The sequence below is a fragment of the Anas acuta genome, chromosome 5, assembly GCF_963932015.1.
Source record: "Anas acuta chromosome 5, bAnaAcu1.1, whole genome shotgun sequence".
In the NCBI taxonomy this organism is placed as follows: domain Eukaryota; kingdom Metazoa; phylum Chordata; class Aves; order Anseriformes; family Anatidae; genus Anas; species Anas acuta.
In genome coordinates this window covers 58754439-58779073 of record NC_088983.1, presented here as the reverse complement: position 1 = coordinate 58779073, position 24635 = coordinate 58754439, and the positions used below count along the sequence as shown (strand labels likewise).

Sequence of the window (24635 nt, the reverse complement as noted above, 5' to 3'; positions counted from 1 at the left end):
CCAGCTATCCTCCTTTCTGTCTTCACATGATTATAAGATGCTTGTGATAGTTAAGTCACTGAGAGAATACTGGATCAACCCTACTCTCCTTGAAACAAGCATGCATTTTGTCTGTAACTTCAATGGAACACATTATCAATATTCATGCTGCCTTAATGCTAACATGACGTTGTCAGTATCACGCAGTAGAATATGGTCCCAAGCCACACAGTGCCATAGCTAATTAATAATTACATCACGTATGTTAGTCACTATCTCTGTCACACCTGCAGTACATCAGTGAGCTACAGAGAGCGGCTGTTGGAGTACACTAATGCAAAAGCTAAATTCAAAATGCACAGCTGCCACAAAAGAAAGTTGTTCAAATGAAAATGAGAAGTCCAATAAGGCAGGAATATCTGCGCTGTGCACATTTCCTTCCTAACCAGACCTAAAGTACTCCCCAGAACAGCCCCTTCACTGAGCTCTTACTGCTGGGCTGTTCAATCCTAAACCTACCTTTGAGTGAGAAGGGCTCTGTTTTATTTTCCATAATATTTGGCTTCACTGTCCTTTTCTCTATCCAATATGACCTTGAATACAGTCTGAAGAACCCAATACAAGTATGAAACGTAAAAAGCCTTGTCAGTCCCTCCATCATAGGAAGCAACACTGAAATTAATTTAGAGGAGGGTGAAGTGTTTTCTTTTTTTCTGCTTGCACTGTTGAAAGTAGGAGATAAAGGCAAGAACAAACAACAAACCTGAATTTTCCTTGCATTCAGATCTCCCATGTTTATAACTCTGAATTAGAAGATGCTCTTAATATTGTTATTTTTGTACTGTTTTAACAAGCAAAGAAATCAAAAGCTAACAAAATACCTTACAATCGATTCCAAGCAGTTAATTTCAGACTCTGTTCTGTCGTAGTTATCAACCCCCAAGTAGCTGGTGTCCATGCACTGCTAAAATAGAAGGTGTAACACATATTCTTCTACCACAGCCACTCGCTTTTTAAAGTACTGGTAAATGCCTGGTGTAGACTCCTGTACTCTGTTGCATCACGTCTCAGCGTATATGTTGGTGAAGTTTGCTGGTGATGATTCCTTGTAAAAATCCAGAGTTAAGGACACACAAATTTCTGTTTTAACAGTTCAAGAAGTTAATCACGTACACAGGCACTCTTTACAAAGTCCCACTGGAGCCTGCAAAAATCAGTGCTCCTTGCCAGATATGCTTGATTTTAACTATTGCCAATGTGTTACGGTGTTTCAACATTGGTTTACAAAGCATAGAAATGCACCAAGCTGCAGCAGAGGGACATGCTTTGTAAGAAAAAAATCACCTCCTCAAAAAATACTGTACTTAGTGGAATCAACTTTCGGTATCATTTACAATCCTTCGGACCTATTATTGCCCTAGAATGTGTGTATTTAGTATGTTACAAAGTTATTAGAATACAATATGCTACTCCTTGACAATTACTATTAATGAACTCAGCAATTTTTGAAAAGTCAGGCACTTCTTAAAACAAGAATTATTTTTACCAAATGCAAAAAAAAAAAATTATTGAAGCATCTCTTCGTGGCATTTGTAATTATTGTCAACACATCTGCTAGGCATTTAACCACCTAACTCTTTAAAACCCATTTCTTATCTTTCATAAGCTTTGTAACAAAAAAACCTGCATTATTGCCTCTGTACAGCTTAAGGAACCTGAAATGGGTGGGCACAAACAGGTGGATCTAAGAATTAGTTTTCAAAAAACTGTAGTTCTTACATCTGTGTGTATTAAGGGCAAACATATTGCACATTGTAGTGTATCTGCCTCAGAGTCCCGCTGAAATCCTTGTTCCATCTCCCGTGTCTTATCTACAGTCCTGACAAAAATTTTCCTGGATAACAGGGATCCAAGGTGTGCAGTTTTCTGATTGCTTTTCATTCACCGGGTACTGCCAAACATTTTGGACCAAGCATGCAGGATAAGACCAATACTTTTGATGCTGTAACGACTGGTATGCAATACAATTATTCTCAATAAAGATACTGCAGTATTAACCAGGCAGGCCTGTATGCCTTAGCCATCTTGAAACCTTCATTATAGACCAAGTCAGTATCCAATTCATTTACTGACCTATATAAATATCATTTCCACAAGTAAATTTTTACATTATTTATTTACAAGAGAAAGGCAACAGTTCATAAATGCATTCTCAATGAGTACTCATCCTCATTTTGCATGCCTACACTTCAAAGTGTTTTGATAAGCAACACAATCTTACACAGTCCTAGAGTTATGTTCAAAACATTAACCCGTGAAAAGAAAGTCTAGCATAGAAAGTTTAAGTAACCATTTGCCATACTGATTCTACATAGACCTGTTACAAAATCTACAGTAGATGTATAAATCACTTTATAGTAAACAGGCTTGAGCTGATTCATTTCTCTTTAAATGCACACTGTGTTGAAAAATTGCTCAGCAGACCAATAACGTATCTGGAGAGATCACAGAGATGTTATTTACCCCCCTATACTTATTTTCAAAATTACACGACTTACTCAAAAACAAACAAACAAACAAAAAAAAAAACAACTGTGTATTTGTACCCTTGTAGAAGTAGAGTTAAGTGGGGAGGGGAAAGATCTGATCCATCAGATATGATAGCAGACTGAGAAGGCGGTAGTAGTGACAAGTAAGCACTCCTACCTTAGTAGACCAAACTTTCCTCTTTTTCAGAAAGCCCATAAAAAAGAAAAAAGGCTAATAGTATTAATATACTAGCATAGTGTCTGCACATTTTTTTTTCAAATGGTAAAATACATATAAAATGACATACAACTTGAGATTAAGTAACCCTGGAAAGCTCTCATGCTCATTTTGCCACGTTCTCAAGTGGAGCTATACAGAGTATGCACATGGCTTGCACAATGGAGTGGAAGCATTAATTGATACATTCTTGTATTTGGACCAAGTATTAATTAATACATATCCGTCATTAACAGCGAAAGCAATGCACCTTTCCAAGGACAGCTACTATAAACAACCATTTTCTAGTAGGTATAACGTAGCAAGCATCAGAAGATGCATGGCTTCCAGACTGTTAGGGTACTTCTGACCCCTTAACGTCCTTCATACTATCTCACACTTGTTCTACTCCTACCCAATCGCATGTCAACAAGGTATGAGAAGCCACTGAGAAATTTTTTTATGTACAAGAAATATAAGGTCAAGACCATCACTGTTTTACAGAAACCTTAGACACTGTGCTTGGAGCTGCTGACACGTGGACAGGTAGTGCGAGGCCAGCAAAACGAAGCAGCTTCTCATGCTAGCTCAGAAAACTATCATTGCTTTCAAGTTTCCTCAGACTTTCAGAAGCAGGCATTTAGCTCTTATATTTACAATGCAGGACTGAAAAAAATACATTAAAGTTTAATTCGTTCTTTACAGACATCTTGAAATGTTCCCCGAAATTGCAGTTAGTTTTCTATTTATCACCCCTTAAACAAGACAGAGGCCTCACATCAGTTCTGCCACAGAATCCAATGCTGCTCTCTACCTGCTTCATAGTTTTAGCTTACATTTTCTGTTCTCCATGTCTCCCCTTTTCAAAGTTAGTCTGAAAAAGAAATGATCATTACTTATGATAATTTTCCCATTTCTATATAGGATTTACATGCATTTCTATCAAGTTCTATCTAGAATATTATTAGATTAAAAAAAATAATTGAATTTCTACAGCGTTACAGCTCCTCACAATTCCAGATATATTTGTCTCCAGAAATGACTGTCAAAGAATGCCCTCTTCTCCTCTTAAAAGTTACTCTTTTAGTAATGTTAATAAAGCATCACACACAGTATGTATACCTACTGAGAATGGTCATTACACACCTACCGAGAAGTAATTTTACACGTGTTTCATTTGTCCATGTTTCTATTAATGATTTACAAATCTGAAGACAAGTATCAGTCAGAAAATCAACATTTCTGTACACAGAAAAGAGTTTTTTCCATCCTAACATTAGCAACAATTTAAAGAAAGTTGGGGCATTTACTAGAAAAGCCCTAAGTTGTTACTGGAGTAAGTGACACCAACATGTTCTGATGATGTCCTAACTTTCAACAGGTAAACTTTCTGCTTCAAAATCAATATTGAAAAACTATATTGTAATTGTAGCCATACAAAATGTTTATTATTTTACAAATTATTTGTACACTATATTTTCACTTTTTCATTGCTTTGTGCTCAGACAATATAAATATTACAGCATGGATTTTTCTTTCCCAGGAATGTCCTTACTGTCTAGATATAATCTTACTTTGTACTTAAAAAAAAATATATAGAAACATTACAAACAAGATAAAAACCCATTATGAATGAAGAATGTAAAATACCTTTGCGAATAAAAGTGTACCACAATGGTTTCAGAGTGATGATTCAGGGAATATTCAGTAGACTGCACATCATCAATACAATATCAAACAAAATTGAGTTTTGAAGTCTAACAGGTCTTCCTCAGTTGTATGAAGAGTACTTTGTTTAACTTTACTGAAATGGTTTGTCCTTCTAGAAGGCAATTTATATGGTTCTTTTGTTTGTTTTGTTGTTCTTGTTTTGTTTTTCTATTTTGTTCATTTTGCTTGCATGCAGGTATCCCAACCCTACACCACGTACGTAATTTTCAAACTTTTTAAATTTTCAGTATGGCAAGATACATGCTTGGCTTCACCCTCACACATTTTTTGACAGAACAGTTAAATCTCTTAAGCTTAAGAATGGGAAGAGATTTACAAGCAGAGCTGAGTGTCCCGAAGATGCTGTTTAAATCTGATACATCCTACCTCCTGTGACTCTTTTGGGACTAGGTTGTAACATGACCTTTCCCAGATATATTGCTTCAGCACTCCTGTCTGCATGACTGCTGCTGCTTCCGCACTTGCAGCTTTAGGATAACCCTGCAAAACTTGTGTCTAAAATACAGAAATTTATTTCAGAGGGCATTTCACTCCCATTGCATAGAAGGCCCTATCTGCATACAAAATTTCACCGGAATAATGACAAGAATCATTCAAAAAGCTGATGCAAAGGCAGCTGACTAAATGAAGATTTAACTTACCAAGCTAGCTTAAGCCAGTTATTAAACAGCTTAGGCTAAATAAAATGAAGCTGGTCTTAAATTATGTCTGCACTTACATTACAGTGATTTAAATACACCAACTGAAAAATAAGTACAATATTGTTTGCATGATTCTAGTGAAACTTGCACGTATGGATGAAAACCAATACAGAGATTCAGCCTTGCTCTCAGTGGGTTGAGTTCCCACTGAGGCCAAACAGAACTTATTTTTATGGCACGCTGAGTTTGGCCTGGTATCTTTCAAGCTGTGAGTTTTAAATGCAACATTTTTAGGCAGCTGTTAACTCAATGCAAAAAGACATTTGGATGTATTGTGTTACACTGATAAGATCAGTGTTAGTTAGCGGACAGGTAAGTTAGACAGCAGTCTGCCTTTAGTAGACTTATATGTATATGAAAGATTGAGTTTCTTTGGTTGTTTAGTATCCAAGCCACCATTTGTGTATTCCAGACACAGCATGTTAATATTGATCATTAAAATTATTTTTTTTTTCTTTTTTTTTCTTTTCTTTTCACTTGATTTATGGAAATTTTTCGACTATAGCAGATTAGTCACTTATATAAATATACAGCACATATATACATCGAGATTACAAAAATACATTTTATTTATATCTGATTTTTAAATAATAAAAATGAAACTTCACATTCGTTTAAAGATCAGTTAGCATTCCAAAAACTTCTGCAATATCTAAGGTCTCGGAGCAGAAGATATCTGTGTATTCTAGGATAACTACATATCACAATCTCAGGGTTTATGATATAATTATTTTGGGGAAAAAATAGCTCTGTTTTAAAAGTTTGTGCTTCATCAATTTCTTCTTTCCCCTCTTCTAGTCTCCTCTTTCCTCCTCTCATTTTATTGATGGCCAAAAAGCTAAACCAAGTTCCCTTTCTCACCCCAATAAAGACCAAAGAAACTCAAGAAAAGGAAATGAACAGACAAAATAGCATACGCAATTGAGGATAGCTTACTGAAATGAAGTACATTACCTTTAACTCCAGTTGACATCAAACATGCCCAACACAATGTATTTTGCAACAACTTCAGTTCCCAAAGCTAATTGGCAAAGGAACTGAAAACAATTGTTCATGATCTCCAACTATTCTGTACAACTGCAAAAGACAACCTTTTTGTCCCATTCAACTGGTTTGATTCTCTTTTGGGTTTGGATTCATACAATAATGCAGCTTAACAATTTGTGACCTTTATCTTGAACAACACAAAGTCAGCATCACTTCTGGAAATGCTCTCTTTTTCACAGCACATTAGTATTTTCATTAATCCATTTAACCGTTTACTTATTTACATGTTAATATATAATCAGGTCCTCTACATTCAGAACTTCCTAGGTGTGTATTCACTGTTCCATTGCAAGATCCACTGTGGCTTCACGTAGCACTTCAGTAGATATCGTTGCTTAAGAAAGAGAAACAAAACACTGTGTTAAACAGAGGTCGTCTTGTACAAGCAGGCGTATACATTATTCCAGGTTGGAAATACTTGCTCAAAGGTCTCAGGTTTACCATCTTCACATCCATAGAAAGTGGAAAGCCTGAATATAGAGCAAACACAAATAACCTCTTTTATTTATTTCTCCTGGAAGCTTCTAGCACCAATTTCCTTTGTTAGCTCTTCATGCATTGTGTTGTCTCACACTGAAAATTCTCCTCCATAACTCATCAGTGGCATTCATGGACCAATTATCAAAATATCATTAACCTCTTTCAGTCTTCTCTTCTTCCACTTCATCGTACTGTTAATAGGATGAGGAGAATCGGGGGTATTTACAGGACATTTATGTGTATCACTCATCGCAGATTCTTTTGGTTTAAATACAGCCTCCAGAAAGAAAACACTGAACGAGTCCATGTTGATGAAATCAACGTTCCTTGTACAATGTCCCGCAGCAATTAACATGGCCACCAACCACCACACCTACCATGGCCTCCAGCTTTCTGTGTAATACTGTGTTTTCTTCTTTAACCAAAGAAATAAAGTTTTGACATGCAGGAGTTATTTTCAGCAGCTCTACCTTTGGGCCTGCAAATGAAACACTGTGTCACAGACATGTTCAGCAGCATCTCTAGTGACAATGGGTCATAGTACAAGTGCTAAGTGACTAACAATTGCATATGGTCTATAGTATCTGAATTGAACAGTTACCTGGCAGCATTTCCTTAGCTGGCAAGCAGAATGCATATCTGCAGAGTCTTGTTGCTCTACGGTAAGTGATTTCATAGTGTTGACTTTTCACATGGAGAAAAATGCCATCACTTTGGCACAATTCACAGCAAGTTTGTGAGTGAAAATTAAAGGGATCACTTCCTTGGCTACTCCAAATTATATGATACAACTACTGTGCACAACAGATGTTAGACCTGGAACTCAAACATATCTGTTTGCTTCTTTGCCAGTTTAGCAACCTCTTCTCTTATTGCCTTTACAAGGGCAGCTGTAGAAATGTTGGTGAGAGGGGCATCGGACAGGTCGTTTTCTGTCAGGCTCTGCTGAGAAGCTGTGGCAGACGGCAAAGGAGCTTGTTCCAGGCTGGGATGCATGCTCGCCTGCTGGCTGTATTGGCGAGGCAGTCGTGAAGGAGAATTGTGTTGGTAGCGGGGCCTTGGGTAAGCTTCGATGTAGCCAGGCAGTGGAACCTGTAGAGCATCGCAATTACACAGAATTATACAGAACAACTGATCCTTAGCACCACCCGTCAGGGTAACACAAACCTCCATGGGGCAGAGTAAGATGCAAAAGATACGAACCCATGACAAGAACGTAAGCTTCACATTCCGAAGTGTCAGTTGACAAATTTATATCTTTGCATGTGCCATTTACGAATGCACATCAATAAACTTAACTCTCTGAACTGTGGCAGCAAAAATACAAAAATACTTTGCAGTATACTAGGACACTGCGTGTGCAATTCTATCATGGCTGCAAAAAGACTGAGGAGGCAGATTTTCTGAAAGTGTCCCCTCTGATTACTATTTCTCCTAAGTATTTTTCTTTCAAATAGCCACTACTATACATGTATTTCAGGACGCTGACAACATTGGACAGAAGACTTTGCTGGTTTGCAGCAATAACTTAAGCTGTTTAGTTTTAGTGTCCCTGTGACTATTAAATTTCTGTCCAAAATCCATGAACTGTGATACCAGTCTTTACGTTCATACTAAACTTCTCGGAAGCTTTGGTTTTGTTTTGTTTTTTATCTGACAGATAAAATAGTATTTATGTCTTGCAAAGTCTAGGAAATAGTTTCAAAGGCTTTGTGCTGTTTCAAAAGGCAACCCACAACACATCACTAGGACAAGACAATTTCTCCTTGAGAAAACCTCACTAGTACCAACTGGTCCTTGCAATCCATTCCAACAAAAAGAAAGGGAAATTCAAGTTATGCTTTTTATGAACAGGATGGCTCAGAATACCACACTTACTGTAAGGTAACCAATAAGCTACCACAATATTTAAACACTAAAAAGTTAACTTTGTAATTTATATTGCTCAAAGTAGGAAGAATACATGTTTTTTAGCTTTCTAAATACACTGAAGTCTTATATAAGTATATATAATACAGGCAGGCAGCCAGGTGTCTCACCTAACTTTTGGATTTCTGTCAGGCTGATGTGTAAGGTACCTGACCCACCAAGGCTTCGGCTTTGGTGGATTTGCCAGAAGCAGAATTTCAGAACTGCAGGTGTCTGCAAACAGACTCAAATGGCAAGATGTGATCCTCTGCCAATTTTAAATACCCCGCAGGGATTATGGGACCACAGCATGAACTTCAGAATGACAACTTTGGAATTTTATTTAAATCCCATTTTGGGTTTGGTCCCATGAGACTTTTACAATCCCCTAGGTGCTTTTGAAAATCTCAACAATTCAGGCATCTAAAAACCTATGAAATCTGACTACTAGGACTTACTCATGCTCTGCAGGATCTTGGATATCCACCAAGAGATGCACAGAACGTCATACGTATTCAATATGATGTGATGGCACAAGCATGGGAAACAGGTGCAATACAAAACTGATCATGAAATGCAGTCGCCTCTGTTTAGTTGACAATAGATTATTCAACAGACGAACATTTTAGTAATACAACTTGAACACGCCACTAGAGGCCACCAGGTCCCTACTTTCACTGAGCAGTATCTAGCAATTTGGAAAATAAATGCATTTCTCTTCACCCACAAAGCTCAGTGTGTCAATACTTAACTTATAATTGAGAAAAGGTTAATTTAGGTAAATTAAGCTTCCAAGACAGCTCTTGGTTGCCAAATCTCCTATTTCATATGCCTACCTGGTGTCTTATTTACAGTCCCATTAGTGGAGACGCATGACGAGTATCTCATTTTTAAGTCTCTATTTCTACTTAAAAACCAGAAATGTTTTGTTTCTACATTTTTTTCTCTTCTGCTAAATCGCAGAAGGGTGAAAAAGTCTCTGTAACATGATCTGGTTTAAAGCTCTGTAACACGTAAGTGAAGTTGAAAGAAATACTCATTTCCTTTGAATTCTATATCGTCAGTTATTTTCTAGACAGCTTCTCACTTCCCTCTCTGTCCCTTTCTGTACACAGCAGAAAGGAACAGTTCCCTGGCACTAACTGCTTTTCTCACCTCTTTCCCTTAAGACAAGGAAAGAAGAGAGCTACATTCTTCTCCTTCCAAAGGAAGAAACTGGGGGTTGGAACATTGATTTCCATTTTTTTCTGGTTTGTTTTTAGTCTTCACTTTTGACAAGTGATACCTGACTCTTATTTAAAGCAGCCAAGAAGTAGGGATGCAAAAGGGAAAAGAACAAAAGTCAATTAAAATACTGTTCCTGGCTCTGTTTTCTTTCTGAAGAAAAAGTTCTAAATGATTGCTCAGACACAATGGTCCTCCTGAATTTAAAGTGTACATAGGATTACAAATAAAAATTAGAAAAATAACATTTTTTCATGGTTTCCATGGAAGGATTTGTTTGTTTTAAATGGCAGTTCTGATCTGGAAGGGAATCTGTACGACTTCACAAGCCTCCAGGTGTCAGGGGCACAGCAGCAGATATACTCAGCTTACACATGAACGTATTTCTTCTTTCTTGACAGTTCAGCCTGCAAATTCAGACTTGTATCTGAGAGACAAAGTGAATTCTTTTCCTCTCAGACATCAAAAGCAGTAATAAAGATTTGGCAACAAATAGCTGTCCCCAGAACATTTATATGCCCTTACTCTCTCTTGCTTAGTTGCTCAGAGGCAACTATTAGAGAGCAGTTCAGTAAAATATTCTGTTGATGATCTACAGAAAGAAATAGAATCCATCTCCCAGTTCACTGGGTTGAATTGGTTCTGCATAAACACCAGATGTGAGCTCAGGCAGCAAAATCTATCTTTTGCTTTTATTTCTTTAATAGCATTAAAGGTAAGTGTCGATAAAAAGCCCTAAATGTTAGAAATTGTTTCAAACATGATGAACTACCACAATTCATTTTAGGATCTCAGTTTTATTTCTTTGAAATGTAGGTACACTTCAGACTAAAAATTAGATCCGTCTCAGAGTAGAATTGTGCAATTAATTATTTAGTTTAAGATCTGTCAGGCCCTTCAGGAGGACTTAAAATGCTGTTCAGCAGGGTTACGGCAGGCCTGGGAGCTAGGAGCTGGGCTATCTCGAGAGAAGCCTCCAAGATGTAAAGGTGTTCCCCAGCTCCCAAACAGCAGGAAGCCACTTTGAGAGGCAGCATCACCTGCTCCCTATCCAAATCTTTAAGCTCTGTCTTGAGTATCTGACACACCAAATTTGAGCGGGTGCCAGCCTCTAGCCTAGTGAACAATGCTTACAGTTTGTGGGATGGATGACTAAATATTCCCACCCTCTCTCACAGATTTTCATTGCTAGAGATTGTTCTCATTCAGAAAGAATTACCCTTCTCAGATCTGTCGCTGATCGCTAAATATCACTTAAATCCTCTCTTGTGCAAATCACAGAAAATGTATTGTAGTTAGAGAAAGAAGGGTACTTACTGAGTCTGCCCACTGTCCTGGTAGTTCATTCTCTCCAGCATAGGGCAGCCAGGCTTGATTCCTGTATGCGGTGGGTGGCGTTGGGATAAAATAGCCTGTGAAGCCAGGTCGGTTTGCTGCTGGTATGGCAAACACTGCTGGTACTGTATTTCCTATTAAAAGAGAGAGAGAGAGAGAGAGAGAGAGAGAGAAAAAAAAAAGATTAGATAAAAATTAATAGGCAGTATTTTCAGTTATAAATTAGGAGATATTACTTATGAAGTAATTGTGTCCTTTTTGTTTCTTTTTTTTTTCCTTTGGTGAGAATGACATCTCTGGTGACCTTTGGTTGGATGTAAGGCTCTCAATATCTGACTAGAATATCTCCATAATGCTGGGAAAAACTGGAGAAGATGAGATTTGTAGTTGTCTATATAATCATGCACAACCCTTAGATAAAGATAAGAGTTACTCCTTAGGACTTAATCCTTGAAATGGCTGATCCCCATCAAAACTTTGAAAAAAAAGTTGTTTTTTTCCTCTTACATTTGTTTCCTTGTTTTCAATTTTGAAGCTGTTGTTGCCATGGGTTTCAAAGTACTACACCTTTCTTTTCAAAGGCAGGCTACAGAGCATTCAGTTTACACAGTAAAACTATCTTAATGTCTCTAGACATAAAACCTACGAAACCGAGTGAATGATACATTTACAAGGCTGTAATCTCAACAACCCCATCATAAAACTTCAATACTTCCATGAAAAATACCAAGGCTCTGCCTGCTCAATTCATTTCCCAGGTACAGCCTATGGCTGCCATGAATTATGCAGCTACAACTTAAAGAAGTATTTCCAAGGAAACCTGGTGACATGAGATCTGTTTTTACCTTGTCTTGATCAAGATACACGTGCAGGGATGTCCAGGAAGCCTTTTGTTAGAATTCCATTCTCATACTCAAGGCTAGGTGGGAGAAAACAGCTTTCCTAACACAAGGTTCAGCCAAGTCTCTGGATATGGTTCTACCTGCTCCTTCAGGTACGGTTTAGTCCTCATGGAGACACACAGGCCAGTGTGGTTCTTTCTGCAATTACTCAGACTAGCCACAGTATTTACAAAGTTTGAAGTACGATTTGCTTGTCCAGTAAGACTTCCTTCCTCTAGTGTCTACTTACACAGGGAGACAAACACCAGCATCTGTACCACGGCTACTCTAAAGCCCTAAAAACCTCGTTCCTAAATCCTTGGAGGAGAGAGTTCTCCACCAGCTTTATCATGGAGCAAACAAAGCATGTGGACAGGATGTTTTGAACACTCAATTATAATATGTGGGCATGTATTTTACTCTTCAAATTCACAGAATATAGCAAAAATAATTTATGTCAGAGCAGAAGCCCCACAAGAACACAATAAAAGTACAAATCGGGCATTTTTATTTAGGAATGGGTGTAGAGGAAGAAATTAGCATTGCTTCCTGGCTGATTCAGTTTACAGCCATGGCACATCCCCACCCCTGAGCACAAAGCAGTCTGCACAAAACCAGGGATCTCCAGGTTCTCAGTGACCTCCCAATGCAGCCCAGAGTCAAACAGCTATGAATGCAAGCAGGGCTTGTAAAGAGGAGAAAAAAATGCTTTGTAGCACAGGGCAGAACCACATGGCATCTGTTTCAAAAATGACTTTAAAAAAAAAAAGAAAAAAAGAAAGAAAAGTGAAATGTCATCTAAAAATAATGGACTAAAAATATTTATCTTGCACTTTACACTTCCCCAGTGTTTTCCACTGTTTGGGACTAAGTCCTACCTTTCATTTTGACATCAGGTTGTAGGTGAAAAGCACTGTGTCAGGCTGATGCTGGAGTCACTTTGCCTCAGAGAAGTAGTCACAGTGGATTTGTTCTGGACCAGTGGGATCTACGATGTACGCCTGAACAGCAGGAAGCCACAGGGCATCCCACAAGACCTCTATCCCAACTACTCCACTGCTCCCTCGGTTTAGAAGGAGGTGGGCTAAGAAAAGAGGCGTGGGCAATCTTTGTTCCTACCTGGTCATAGCCAGCACAAGGATTGCTATTTTCAATGAGTTAGCGAGGCTGGAAGTATTCTTCAGACACGTACAGAAAAGAAAGTGCTGCTCCTATAGCTTCTACACCAAAAAGCTCTTTTAATTTAACCACAGCAAAATGAACTGCTATTCAAAGCGAACGCTCAAGTAGTGGAGATAATACGTTATCCCAATTCTTCCTGCAAAATCATTATCTTAGAGTTAATGTCGATGGGGCTACACGAGAGCAAATCAGGTCATTTCATGCCAAATCGCCACCTGCAGCAATGTTTTTTCATCTGTTGAAGCAATAAAAACTTATTTTCCAATCAGAACATTAGGAATCCTTGCTTGCTATAGTCGCAGGTTTCTTACAACTCTCTCCATCTTCCCCTGCATCACAGCCATTGACAGGATCTATCACATACGAATGTTTCCTCCAACTACCCCCAGAACAATTCTGGCACATTCCACGATGCACACAGAGGTCTTTTTGTCTCTGATGAAATCCAGTCACTCTTCCGTGGCAGCATAGCACACTTACTTGTTACATACAGCAATCAAACCTCCGCGTCACTGGAAGTTATAAAAAGGTGTATCACACAGAACGTGTTACTGCAGTCATGACGGAGGAGTTCTTGGCCGTGTGGCATGTTTTATAGTTTGAGTTGCTTTAAAATGAAAGGGAGAGCAGCTGCTCTTTTTAGACTAACGCTGCAGAAGGTACAGTGATAAAAGCCAGAGTAGAATGGATCCTTCAGATCTACTGTATTTAATTAATTGACAACAGATTTGCATATCCACAGTATTATTCTCAGTAGAAAATTGCTGAATACAATGCAGATAACTTTCTATTACTTCTAACTAAGATAAGAAAGAAATTCTTCTTGCAGATTAACTGAGCAATGTCTAACAAACCTGTCAATTACCAAACTGAAATGACAATGTACAATTTTTTTAATCTTTCAAGTCTTTTTCTATAGCTCATCAAGAAAACACATTTTGCCAATGAGAAGCTATTTCCAGTATTTTCCCAGCCAAGTGTTATGCAGAGACCATCAAAACGAAGTATCAGATTAATCTTCTGATTAAATCAATTAATTCAAAACCAAAATTCTTACCAAATTCATATCAGGAACACATCAGACTTCTAAAATGGAGATACCTTGACCCAATACAAGTTCTGCAAGTGAGCACGAGCTATCTTCTCCAAAAAAAGGAGGGCAGACGAGCTAACGTATAACCTTTGACCAAGCAAAAGCACTGCTGCCTTCTGCTTTGCATGGATGGGGACACAACTCCTCGATTTTACCCCTCCTCACTAGTCCACTCCCGTCACCGCAGTGAGGGGCTAAGTTTCTCAGGAGGAAATAAGGAGTCATAAAAGACATCCCCCAGTCAGGCTGAAAAACATCAGTCACACACATTTTTCTTTACATCCATTTGCTTTTCCTCCCCGTCCTTACAAACCAAGCTGTGCTCAATGCCATCAAGCCTTCTTCTACACAACTCTACTACTTACAGCTTTTGAAGGTGATCTCCCAACTGTTCCCAGTCTCGGTGCTTTGGTTAGCCCTGAAGCATTCTCAAAGTACACAAACTGGACCTCTTTCAGATGAAAACAAACTGGAACAAATGCTCTAATGAGCATTCAGTCCATGGGTCGCTTGAGAGCTATGCCAAGTGTGTGTATGGAAAAGGCAGAAATTCAGCAATGCATACAGCATGGGTGCCAGGCCCTCATTTATAAGCTGATCTGCTTTACAGAGCTGCTCCTGTTGGTCTGCTCCACTGCTAATGTGGATACAACCACTGTGTTATAGTTGATCTCAAGAGGAAGAGAAAAGGCAGCTGATGCAAACTGCTACTGAGGATCAAAAGAATGGAAAGAATCCAGTGATTTCAAGCAATATCAGCCAAGAGTATCTTTCAGTTTGATGAAGGGAGCTCAATGATTAATAGAAAAGCAGCTGCATTTCTTACTGTTCACACCTTATTTTAACCTAGATCACCACATTTGCTGGTAACAGCTTTTCTTTATGCAAAGCTGTAAAGGTTTAGAGCTGCCTCTTGCTGCTGAGCCCCATCAAATGCTGCAAGTTCTGCTCTTGCCAACCAATGCCCTCTATATACCAGCTAGAAAATCCCCCCTAAAATTTCCACTGGATTTTGTGGTACAAATGAACTTTTTTACTGGACCTTTAATTGATCAGTGAGCCAGCAGAATGCCATAGTGGAACAAAGACTATCTGGTACATTGCTGCAGGGTCTTACCTTCAGAAGCACCGTTTCCTGGTGCTTCTGCAAGACGGGTAGTATTTATAATGCAGCTGCTTCTGCATTTACAAAGGGATAATCTTTCGTATATCCCCTTCATTTGTACCCTATAAAATACCTAATACCTTCTTTCTCCAAATAATCATCTCTATTTGCTATATCCCATTTACTCATTTGGATGCAAAACAAGTTGTGTGGTTCTCAAAGATGCAAGTTGGGTCTGCGGGCCTATTTTTTCACCTGAGTGAAAAGCTGATTGATCAAGTGGGCCAACAGACATTGGAGCTCTTGAACCAGGTGCAAAAGATGCCTGATCATGATGCTGGGCCGGATCCACCCCACTGGACTCAGGTATTCTCACTTTGCTGCCAATATCTGATGTAGACCTGTGCATTAAAAGAGAGAAAAAAAGAAAAAAAAATTTGATATCCTGATTAATAGATGAGACTTGTAGCCATACATACACGCCTATCAGATACAGCATGACAAGCCTGCTACGGATAAGTTATCTGATTATGTTCTGGCATGACAGAAGTTTGGAAAATGTCTGAGAATTTCTTTAACCTGGTGCTACTTAGGTGAAGTGTGTAATTACAGTTGCATAGAGCCTTTTCTTACTGCATCAAGCAAATGGCTGTGACATGCAACACAAACAAACAAAAAGCTTTACTGTAGCTAATTAACAGAACAGACAACCATAGACAGCAGCATATTACTACAGTGCATATGACAAGGTATCATACAGCAGGTGACTACTACGCTAAGTAGTGCAAACTGCATGTGAGAAGTACTAACACCCACTGAAAAGGTGTGTCCCCATTGCTTTAGAGCTAAAATGGAATGGATAAACGAGAGTGTGTCAGAAAACTGTATCCATATCCTGAATATTGGGATGCAATTAGAATATCATTAGCAGACACTCTGAAAAAAAGTTTCCTTTGGTCTCAGTGCTCCACAGCAATTCTCAGCAGGCCTGTGGTGCCTTCAGATTGCAGCTGGCATCAGGCAGTGCACAACAGCACAACATTGAAGGCTAAATGAGCTCATCCACCACAGAAGTGCGAAAATTCCTTGAAATGCATTTTATCAAGTGCCTAACCGTGAGGATACGCCAAAATGTATACTTTGAGCTAAGGCAATCAGGTTTTCACAAATATTTCACTTTGGAAACACAGGTGTGAGATACCTGAAAGCCAGGCACAAATCTCTGGACCCAGGGTTCTGATAACTCATCTGTGTCATGTTGCAAGTCCTTAGAATAGAGAAAAGTAGGGAAAGTGACGGTGTGAATTATCCACACTACATTTGCTATACGATATGCCATTACGCATTGTGTGAGTTGAGGCAATGAGTGTTTTAAAAGAAATCAGAGCCGAACCGTCCTAATTATGTTGAAACTGATTAGCTAGCGGAAGAGAAAATTCATTGTTATTTCTTTCCTCTTGACGTTAAAAAGAAAATAAAAATAGTATGCTTCTCATTTCATGGGTGTTTATTAACTAGACGGCTCCTAAGTGCCACTTCAGGGTTTGGCTCAGTTCTTTTGCAAACAGTGGGTTTTAGAGTTCACACCTGAAACAAACCGAAAGGTAAATACCTCCTGAGAGAGGCAACAGCCACAGGACCGGTTCTGGGAGGGACAGGAGGAGGAGGAGATCCCATTACCATCTCAGGAAGCTGAGAAAATCTGTAAGCCTATAAAAGAGAGAGACAGATCTTCTGAGGCAAGAAGAGATACCATGCAAATTAAAAAGGAAACTAACCTCAGAAATCAAATACCTGCTTTGCATGCTGGCCCACAGGAAGCTAATATTTTGTAGCACCACTAGAAATACCGATTCATTATAGAACTTACAATGCTTGGGTGATTTTAGGACGTTGAAGAAAACATGAACAAATGTGTTCACAGAGGCAAAACGAAGTCTAATTAAAGCAAAAATGTATTAAACGCTGTCTCTGTGACACTTGTAACCTTGCTGGCAAAGCAGATCTGTTACGATTATGTGAGACTCGACAGCTGCTTTGGACCCACAGGTAAAAAATCTCAGTATTTTCAATTCCTCCAAAAGCAAAAGATTCAGAAAGCATCCTCAGAGCAGCATCTGGTGAAATGAAACTGCCCGTGAGCAATGAATATTTCAACATTTTTTTCCAGCCTTGAAGAGATGAAAAGAAAACTCTTCACAAAAACCCCAAGCTCTGTAACTTTCTAAAGCAATAATAATTCAAATTATGTTGAAAAAGAAGAGTAACTCGGAGGAGCACACAATCAGCCCACTAACTCATAAAACCCAGCATTTTGCTCATAGCTGTTCTGGATTTCATCACTAATACATGTGAAGGTCAAGTAACTGTGTGCGTGAAAGCTGTGGCACACAACAGATGACCTTTAGGGTCTCTTCCAAATTCTCAGGAATGCTATAGATGAGAGGTTATAATTTGGCAAAATGATGCTTAAAGACAGAGGGATGATTTCAATCTCTCTAACGTTTCATTGACACTTCTCTCCTACCCATTGTGCTTTATTTATTGCTGTTGGTGTTTTTATTGACAACACTTCAGAGAAATGCCCAGGTTTAAAGATAAGATCAGAGTGATAGCAAATGACTAATTCTGGGGAGGCTCTGCAGGATCAAGATCCATGCATTTGGGCTCAAACTGGAGTCTGAAGTCCAGCACTGGGGCTTTGACCCTCTAAAAGAGAGGCATCTGCTTTACCCAGAGTATCTCCCTCAGCAAACAGCAGAGAAAGCTAAAAACATGGTAACGGGGGATGAGTCACCCTCTATCTCCTGCCTGTTGAAAGAGCCTACAGGATTTACATGATTAGCTCAGACTTAACACCTACATTTAGGTTTGAATTTGGCAATATAAATCCCACACTAAATACCCCAAACCACTATCTAAAGTAATCGTCTTTACAAATCACACTTTCAGACAGTGCTCCATTATCTTTTTTTCTCAAATAGCTGCAAAACTGGGTTTGCACACAGGAAAGATAACGCATCCACTGCTGACTTTTGATGTCAACGTATCTAAGGGAAAAGCAACACAGACCAAGCATCTTTCTCCCACCTCTCACCCCCACCTCTTTTAAAGCAGGGTAAGGTCCCTCAAAGGCAAGTCTTTGAAAATCATTTTCCCCTTTCATGCCACCTCTGATGTCTCTCAATATTTATTTGCAACATGTTACGCTGATATTTAAAGTATTTATTTCTTTAGGTGGAAAAAATATGAAAATGCAGTGGTACATTTCCTAGCCAGGCGTGGGAACTACTGATTTTTAGTGAAAGAACTGTATAGGGAAAAAAAATGCTGTTGCATCAAAGGAAAGCTCATTTATATTTCTCCTACTAGCGCTGGACTTGAAATGGTCTGCAATACCTCTTCTGCATCCAGAAAGCTGGCAATGCTCTCCCAGACTGAACTGAAAGCCTCCTTCTGCCTCCATAATCCTTTTATCCCACATCTTGCTCTCAGCATGCATTAGTACTGAGTATGAAATTATTTTTTCCCCTGTTTTAAAGGTACAGGATATGTTTCAGAGTCGTCGGTGACTGCAGATACCACTGAGGGTGACAGGGTTGGAGGAGAGCTGCAGACTTGGGGTTTCACTTGTGTACTAATGCACAGCTTTGAAATGTGGACATCAAAGGAGGCATTTTAAGGAATCGAGAAGAATGATTCACAAACTTCCTGCAACTTGCCCTGAAAATTTTGGGGAAAAAAGTGAAGTAGAAAATCCAAGCATTTATTTTGCTGCTTACATAGGAAATGAAAGATTTTGAACGAGTGGCACCATTTTGCTAATGGCTGGGCAGAGGGAATCCTGTTAAAGGGAAAAATCCTATTAAAAGATCTGCTACACCTTCCCAAGGTGCTGTCCGCTCTGGGGAACAGCAGCCAATCCTCCATCACTTTTTTCTGTTCACAAATATATAGGTAAATAAAATAAAATAAAATTATTATATCGGGCTAAATTATTCAATGTTGCCTTCTAATTAAACGCCCATCTGCTTAAATCTCATCATAGGAATTAAAAGGGTAGTGGTTTTGTTTACTCACTGGATGATTTAAATAATTTGGTTATTCATGTGCAATACAGAAAAATTGCATACATTGATTTCAGCTGGATTTGGTTTTGTTTTGCTGCTAGCTGTACAGAGCTTTATATTTAGTTTATTACCTGCTACTAGAATTAGTTGAACTTTGATTAAACACTCACTTGACCTCTGTTAAACGCAGAGAAGCTGCAAGGACTCAGATTCCTCACCAGCCATGCCGGCTGTAAGTCTGTCCATGCCCACCTGTGCCTGCTGTGCAATGCCAGTTCTCCCCTTGGGATCAAATCGTGTTACTCTTACTTCTCTTTCCGGAGCACTAACGAAGAGAGCTGGGAACTGGCCCAGCCCTGTAATAAAGAGGCTGTAGCACTCTGCTCAACGCAGCTACATGGATTTCCAAAGCAGTACCACGACCTGCCAAGGTCCAGTGCTGGTACTCTGGCTCCTGTTGTGCTCTCTATTCTCTACCTCCTGTCCTCCAGCCTCCAGTACAGCAGCTGGATGACAAGCACCCAGCCAAATATTGCTCATCCCATTTTCAGAGGCTCCAGCACAATGCTGCAAGTTTGCGTTTTACTGGCTTTTCTCTGCCAGGAGAAGGAGAGAGCCCCAGATGAAGGAGCTCTGTTATCACAGGTTACCCAGGAGCAGCTGACAGAGAGGCGTTCCCACACAGGCGCTGTAATGCTGGCACGTAAAAACAAAAATGAACAAAAACCACGTAAGGTCTCAAAAGAAAAACAAACATGGAAAAAGAAGAACGCTCAAGAGACGTACACAGCTCCCTGGTGGTGGGACTAACCAGGAGGTTCACTCCAAAAAAATCAAAGAGCCCTAATTTGGAAGAGACCTGAAGAAACCCAGCCCTGAAGAACGGTTCTGCAAGCATCTGACAAATACTCAAGAACAGAGGGAAACACCGAGATGGAGATTATCATGCAGATTTTTGTTGTTTTGCCTCAACCTATTTATTATTTGTCCATTATAAAGGTAGAGAACGTCTATGTTACAAATTTTATCCAGCACTTGTATCCCCTATGAAACGTCTTTGCAAGTGATGGCTCTGAGAAGGGTGCAGTCAAATTACTGGAAATTTGTGGGATATTGTAAAAGTTTGGAGTCCAATGTATGGACTGTGAAGGCCCAGATCTTACAAGAGACTGCTGGGCTGGAGATCTTTATACATATATTGTATCTAGAGACCTCTAAGTAAAGCCAATGTCTGCATTTGTTCCATCTAAGCAGGAAAATCCTCTTAAATCCAAATTTCAAATGATAATAGCATTATTAATGTTGACTTCTAATTGCAACTAATAACTGACATTTTAAAAAGGCAAAAATAAATAATGCCTTGTTTGTAGGGTAAACGTCCTCCCCTGTGTAACAAGTGTCCTGGTGCTCACGTACCTCTCACCCTGAAGCCTGCCAGCAGCTCCTCAGCTCCCTGAGCTGGACACTGCTGCTAAGGTGCTAAGATGTCAAGAGCAGCAATTCTTGCATATTTTTCCAGCACACAGGTCACTCTGCACACACATCTCAACTGCTGTTTTGTTTTTGTTTTTTTTTTCCAACTGCAATCCTCCCTCCCTCCCCATTTGAGCACAAAGGGTAAACAGTTTAGTTAAAGTCAGCTTATATTTGGGAAACTGATCAGCAGAAAACTATGAATTAAAGCCCTTATCCAAGCTCTGGTAGCCTGTGACTATCCTAGCCCATGGCAATCAATTAAAATCTAAGTCTCTTCGGGGAATTCTTTAGCGCTATCTTGAAAACCCCAGAAAGAAAACCAAATGCGTACAGGTCCTAAAACATGCAGATGATTGAGTAATGAGTCTTGAAAACAAAATAGCGAAGCATTCACCAAAATGGGTGGCTAATACATTTTCTTAAATCTGTCACCATACGAGGTTTTTCAGTTCCTTTTAAAAGGACCTTCTCCAGTGTCAAAGTAATTTGACTAGCTATTAGCTGCCTCTTAAGCTCCTAATCAAATTTGAACCATGAAATATGATTAGAAGCCATATATGAAGTTCTTCAGACCAATTTCAAAGAGCCAAAAATATCCTTTAGCATGATTTAGACAGTACCAGCATGAACCTCGGATGGCAGTGCCATTGGCTTTCACTTCTGCTTAGAATAGGTCAGAAGCAGCAACCCTTAATGTATTTTTTATTGTCATGGAAAGAGCTCTTAGTAATAGTCGATTTAAACTGAGGACACTTTTCTGCATTATTCTCTTATTCTAGCCAGTTAGGGACTAATTTTGAAATACATTCTTTCAAAATAACAGATGTATTTCTAAAAAAAAACAAAAACAAAAACAAAACAAAACAAAAAAAAAACAACAACCAAAAAAAAAACAAACAAACAGCCTTAAAGTGAACAACTTAAATTTAATAAGGCTTTTTTTCACACTGATATTGACAAATGGGCCATTTCTCATCTGAAAGCAATCATCCTTTGTTTAGATTTGTACCTGACACATGTGAGAAAAAAAAAAATCATGTTGAGTTTCAGACTACAGGATCTGGGAATACAAGGGTAGCTCAACCTGCCAAGGATACCCACAGCACTACTGCTATTACTGTCTAGATACCTACAAATCACCACCAAATCACATCCATAGACATCAATTCTTAATGCCGTTATTTCTTCTGTAGGATAAGGAAATGTTAGCTGCAATTTGAGGTTAGAAAGTGAAGCATAAGAAGTGACTTACAGAAGGGCAACCAAGAAACCCTCAGGGCCTGAACCATCTCGTGAGTCCCACGCCAAGAGCTGTAACTGTGAGCCTCTCAGTATCAGCCCATGTTTCAGGTCACTCAGACTACTACAGTGGGTTCCCTGTCTTGGTATGATGCTCCTCAGTGGTGGAACTTGTGCAGAAGTGTTGAATGTTTTATTCCCAGCTACGCATATGTATGTTTTACAAAACCAGATCGATTCCAAACATGCATTCAGCGAACACGAGGAGACATGCAAGTCAGTTCTTGATCTACTGAACAGTCTGGAGCTTAGTGCAGCCTGTTCGTTCAAGCAGAACTTGGACAAGACAACCTTGCTGCTAAAATAGAGCAGCAAGTCTTCATGCAGGAGATGCGTCTGTGTGAGGATATATACATACACCCCACGACCCAAACTTATTTACCATAAGCGTGGCTTTACACCTGGTTTTTAAGCATGTAGATGAGACTCCATCTTTAAAAAAAATACGTCTCAGAGTAGAGCTATCTTTATGATATTACAGTATACTAAAGAGAAGTTTCACTTACTGGTCTTGGCAGACTGTACTGATACATTTCTGGTCTGTATGTGGGGACCCACTGCACACCCCCTCTAGGTCGGGTCATGGTACCAGGAGCGCTGGTCACCACCTCTGAGTAGGGCAAGTGTGGTGCTGAGCTGTAGGCCTCCTGCCTGCTCTGTCCTCCGTGGCCCGCAGAGGCCAGGCTGAAAGCCTCTTCCAAGAGCATATGCATCTGCTGTCGAACCTCATCAATGGAGGGCTGAGAACTTAAAGTTGAGGTCTCTGAATGGCCTTTGGCCTGACGGGACCTGGTGTAGCTCCGAGGCTCATTGACACGGTCAACATTTGTTTCTTCTATAATTTCGGGCTCAGTCTGTTGGATGGAGTAAAAGGATGGATATGTAAAGCTTTACAAGACAGTATTTGTGCTGCTTCACACAAAACATTCTCAAACAGAGCTAGAACATACAATGTCAGGACTTGTTACAGGATAGACACACGACAAGCGTTTTAAAGGAATTATGTCACACGGGGAAGGACAATAGCCAGGCACTCAAAGACTCTTTCATATCCTTCATTGTTTGCTGCAAAAGCTAGCAGGGACAATCTGTAACATGTTAAATTGTTAAGGGTTCACTTAAAAACAATTAGAATTAATGCTGAAATTCTTTTCTTAGTTGTTCGTATCGACTGTACCAGGAGGAGTATGTTTCCCTAAATAGTACCATGGCTGTGAAGGACTGCTCACCAGCAGCTGCGTGGTACAGCTACACAGACTGAAATTCTTTTGTTCACTCACACATACTAAGATTTCAGAATAATTAAAGTTTCAGAGTTCTCCTGAAATTTCTAAGCCAGGAGCACCACCACTAATGTCACAGGATAGGTTCTGTCTTTTGCAGAAAATGTCCCAAACCAGCTCATACATCCTACCTAGCCAGAGAGCAGTTACACAGAAATTTATCCAAAACTAATGCAGAGACAGCAAACAAAGCAGGTGCTCAACATCTAGGATACTCCTAGATACTCCTAGAGTTACTCCTAGGATAATAAGTGCAACCAAAGAGACTCTGTCCCAACCAAAGAGACATCCTGTCCCAACTGAATGATTCATAGCCATAGTTCTTCTGTATCCCCATGACTGTAAAAATGACAGTGAATGGGATCCCACAGGAGACCTATTAGGACCCAATGCTGAAATAAATCAGGTTTTATACTACAACCCCTTGGTGAAGCCATTACAGCCCGAGATTCTTTGATCCTATCCAGGAAAAGAAAATAATATCCAAAATAAATCACATGAATATTGGATTCTTAATAGTGGGACAATATTAAGTCAGCTTTGATTTATTAGTTTAAAAGTTGGCATGAAGATTTTGGACGAGACTGGTGAGAGTTAATAGTACTCAAGTTTTAAAATATATTTCAATTCATCCTATCAGTTTCTGATGCATTTTATTTGCTTTCATAACAACCAAAGCACATAAGTATTGTAAATAGACATCATTCTATGCTCATGTTAACATAAAAACCTGGATATTGTTCAGACACAGTTACTAGATAATACAAAGACTGAGAGTAACATGAAGAAGGAAAAATAAGTCCTGTAAGGTGAAGCAGAGTTTATGCACTTCTGGTACAACTCTGCTGCAACCGTATCAGTAAAATCCTTGGTGTAAACATTAATCCAGAAGCTTATTGATATAATTATATTAATGCAGCTTGTAAATAAAGGTGCACCAGTAAATTCTTTTGCATACCGCCCTCTTAGGCTTTTATAATTAGGTTGTTTTGTTCCTTTTACACCAAAACCAGATTAAATTTTTTCTTCCCTAGCATAAAGCTCTTCAGCAGCTCAAAGGTCCTAGACTCTTTCCTTACAGCATTTGCTCTACTCA

General features: G+C 39.2%; 1 protein-coding gene across 6 annotated transcripts in view; it reads right to left on the bottom strand.

Annotated features, from left to right (window-relative positions):
* Positions 1 to 2136: 2136 nt before the first annotated feature.
* KIAA1549L (KIAA1549 like) overlaps positions 2137 to 24635 on the bottom strand; it is a 104314-nt gene continuing 81815 nt past the window's right edge. For 5 of the 6 annotated variants that reach the window (XM_068685088.1, XM_068685089.1, XM_068685094.1 and 2 more), the window contains 5 exons: positions 22763 to 23110; positions 17024 to 17121; positions 15667 to 15812; positions 11133 to 11284; positions 2137 to 7775 (listed from right to left, as the gene is read on the bottom strand). In XM_068685088.1, coding sequence (XP_068541189.1) covers positions 7494 to 7775; positions 11133 to 11284; positions 15667 to 15812; positions 17024 to 17121; positions 22763 to 23110 — 1026 coding nt within the window. In that variant the 3' untranslated portion in view covers positions 2137 to 7493. The remainder of the gene's footprint in view (positions 7776 to 11132; positions 11285 to 15666; positions 15813 to 17023; positions 17122 to 22762; positions 23111 to 24635) is intronic. The other variant, XM_068685093.1, reaches the window with a different exon arrangement.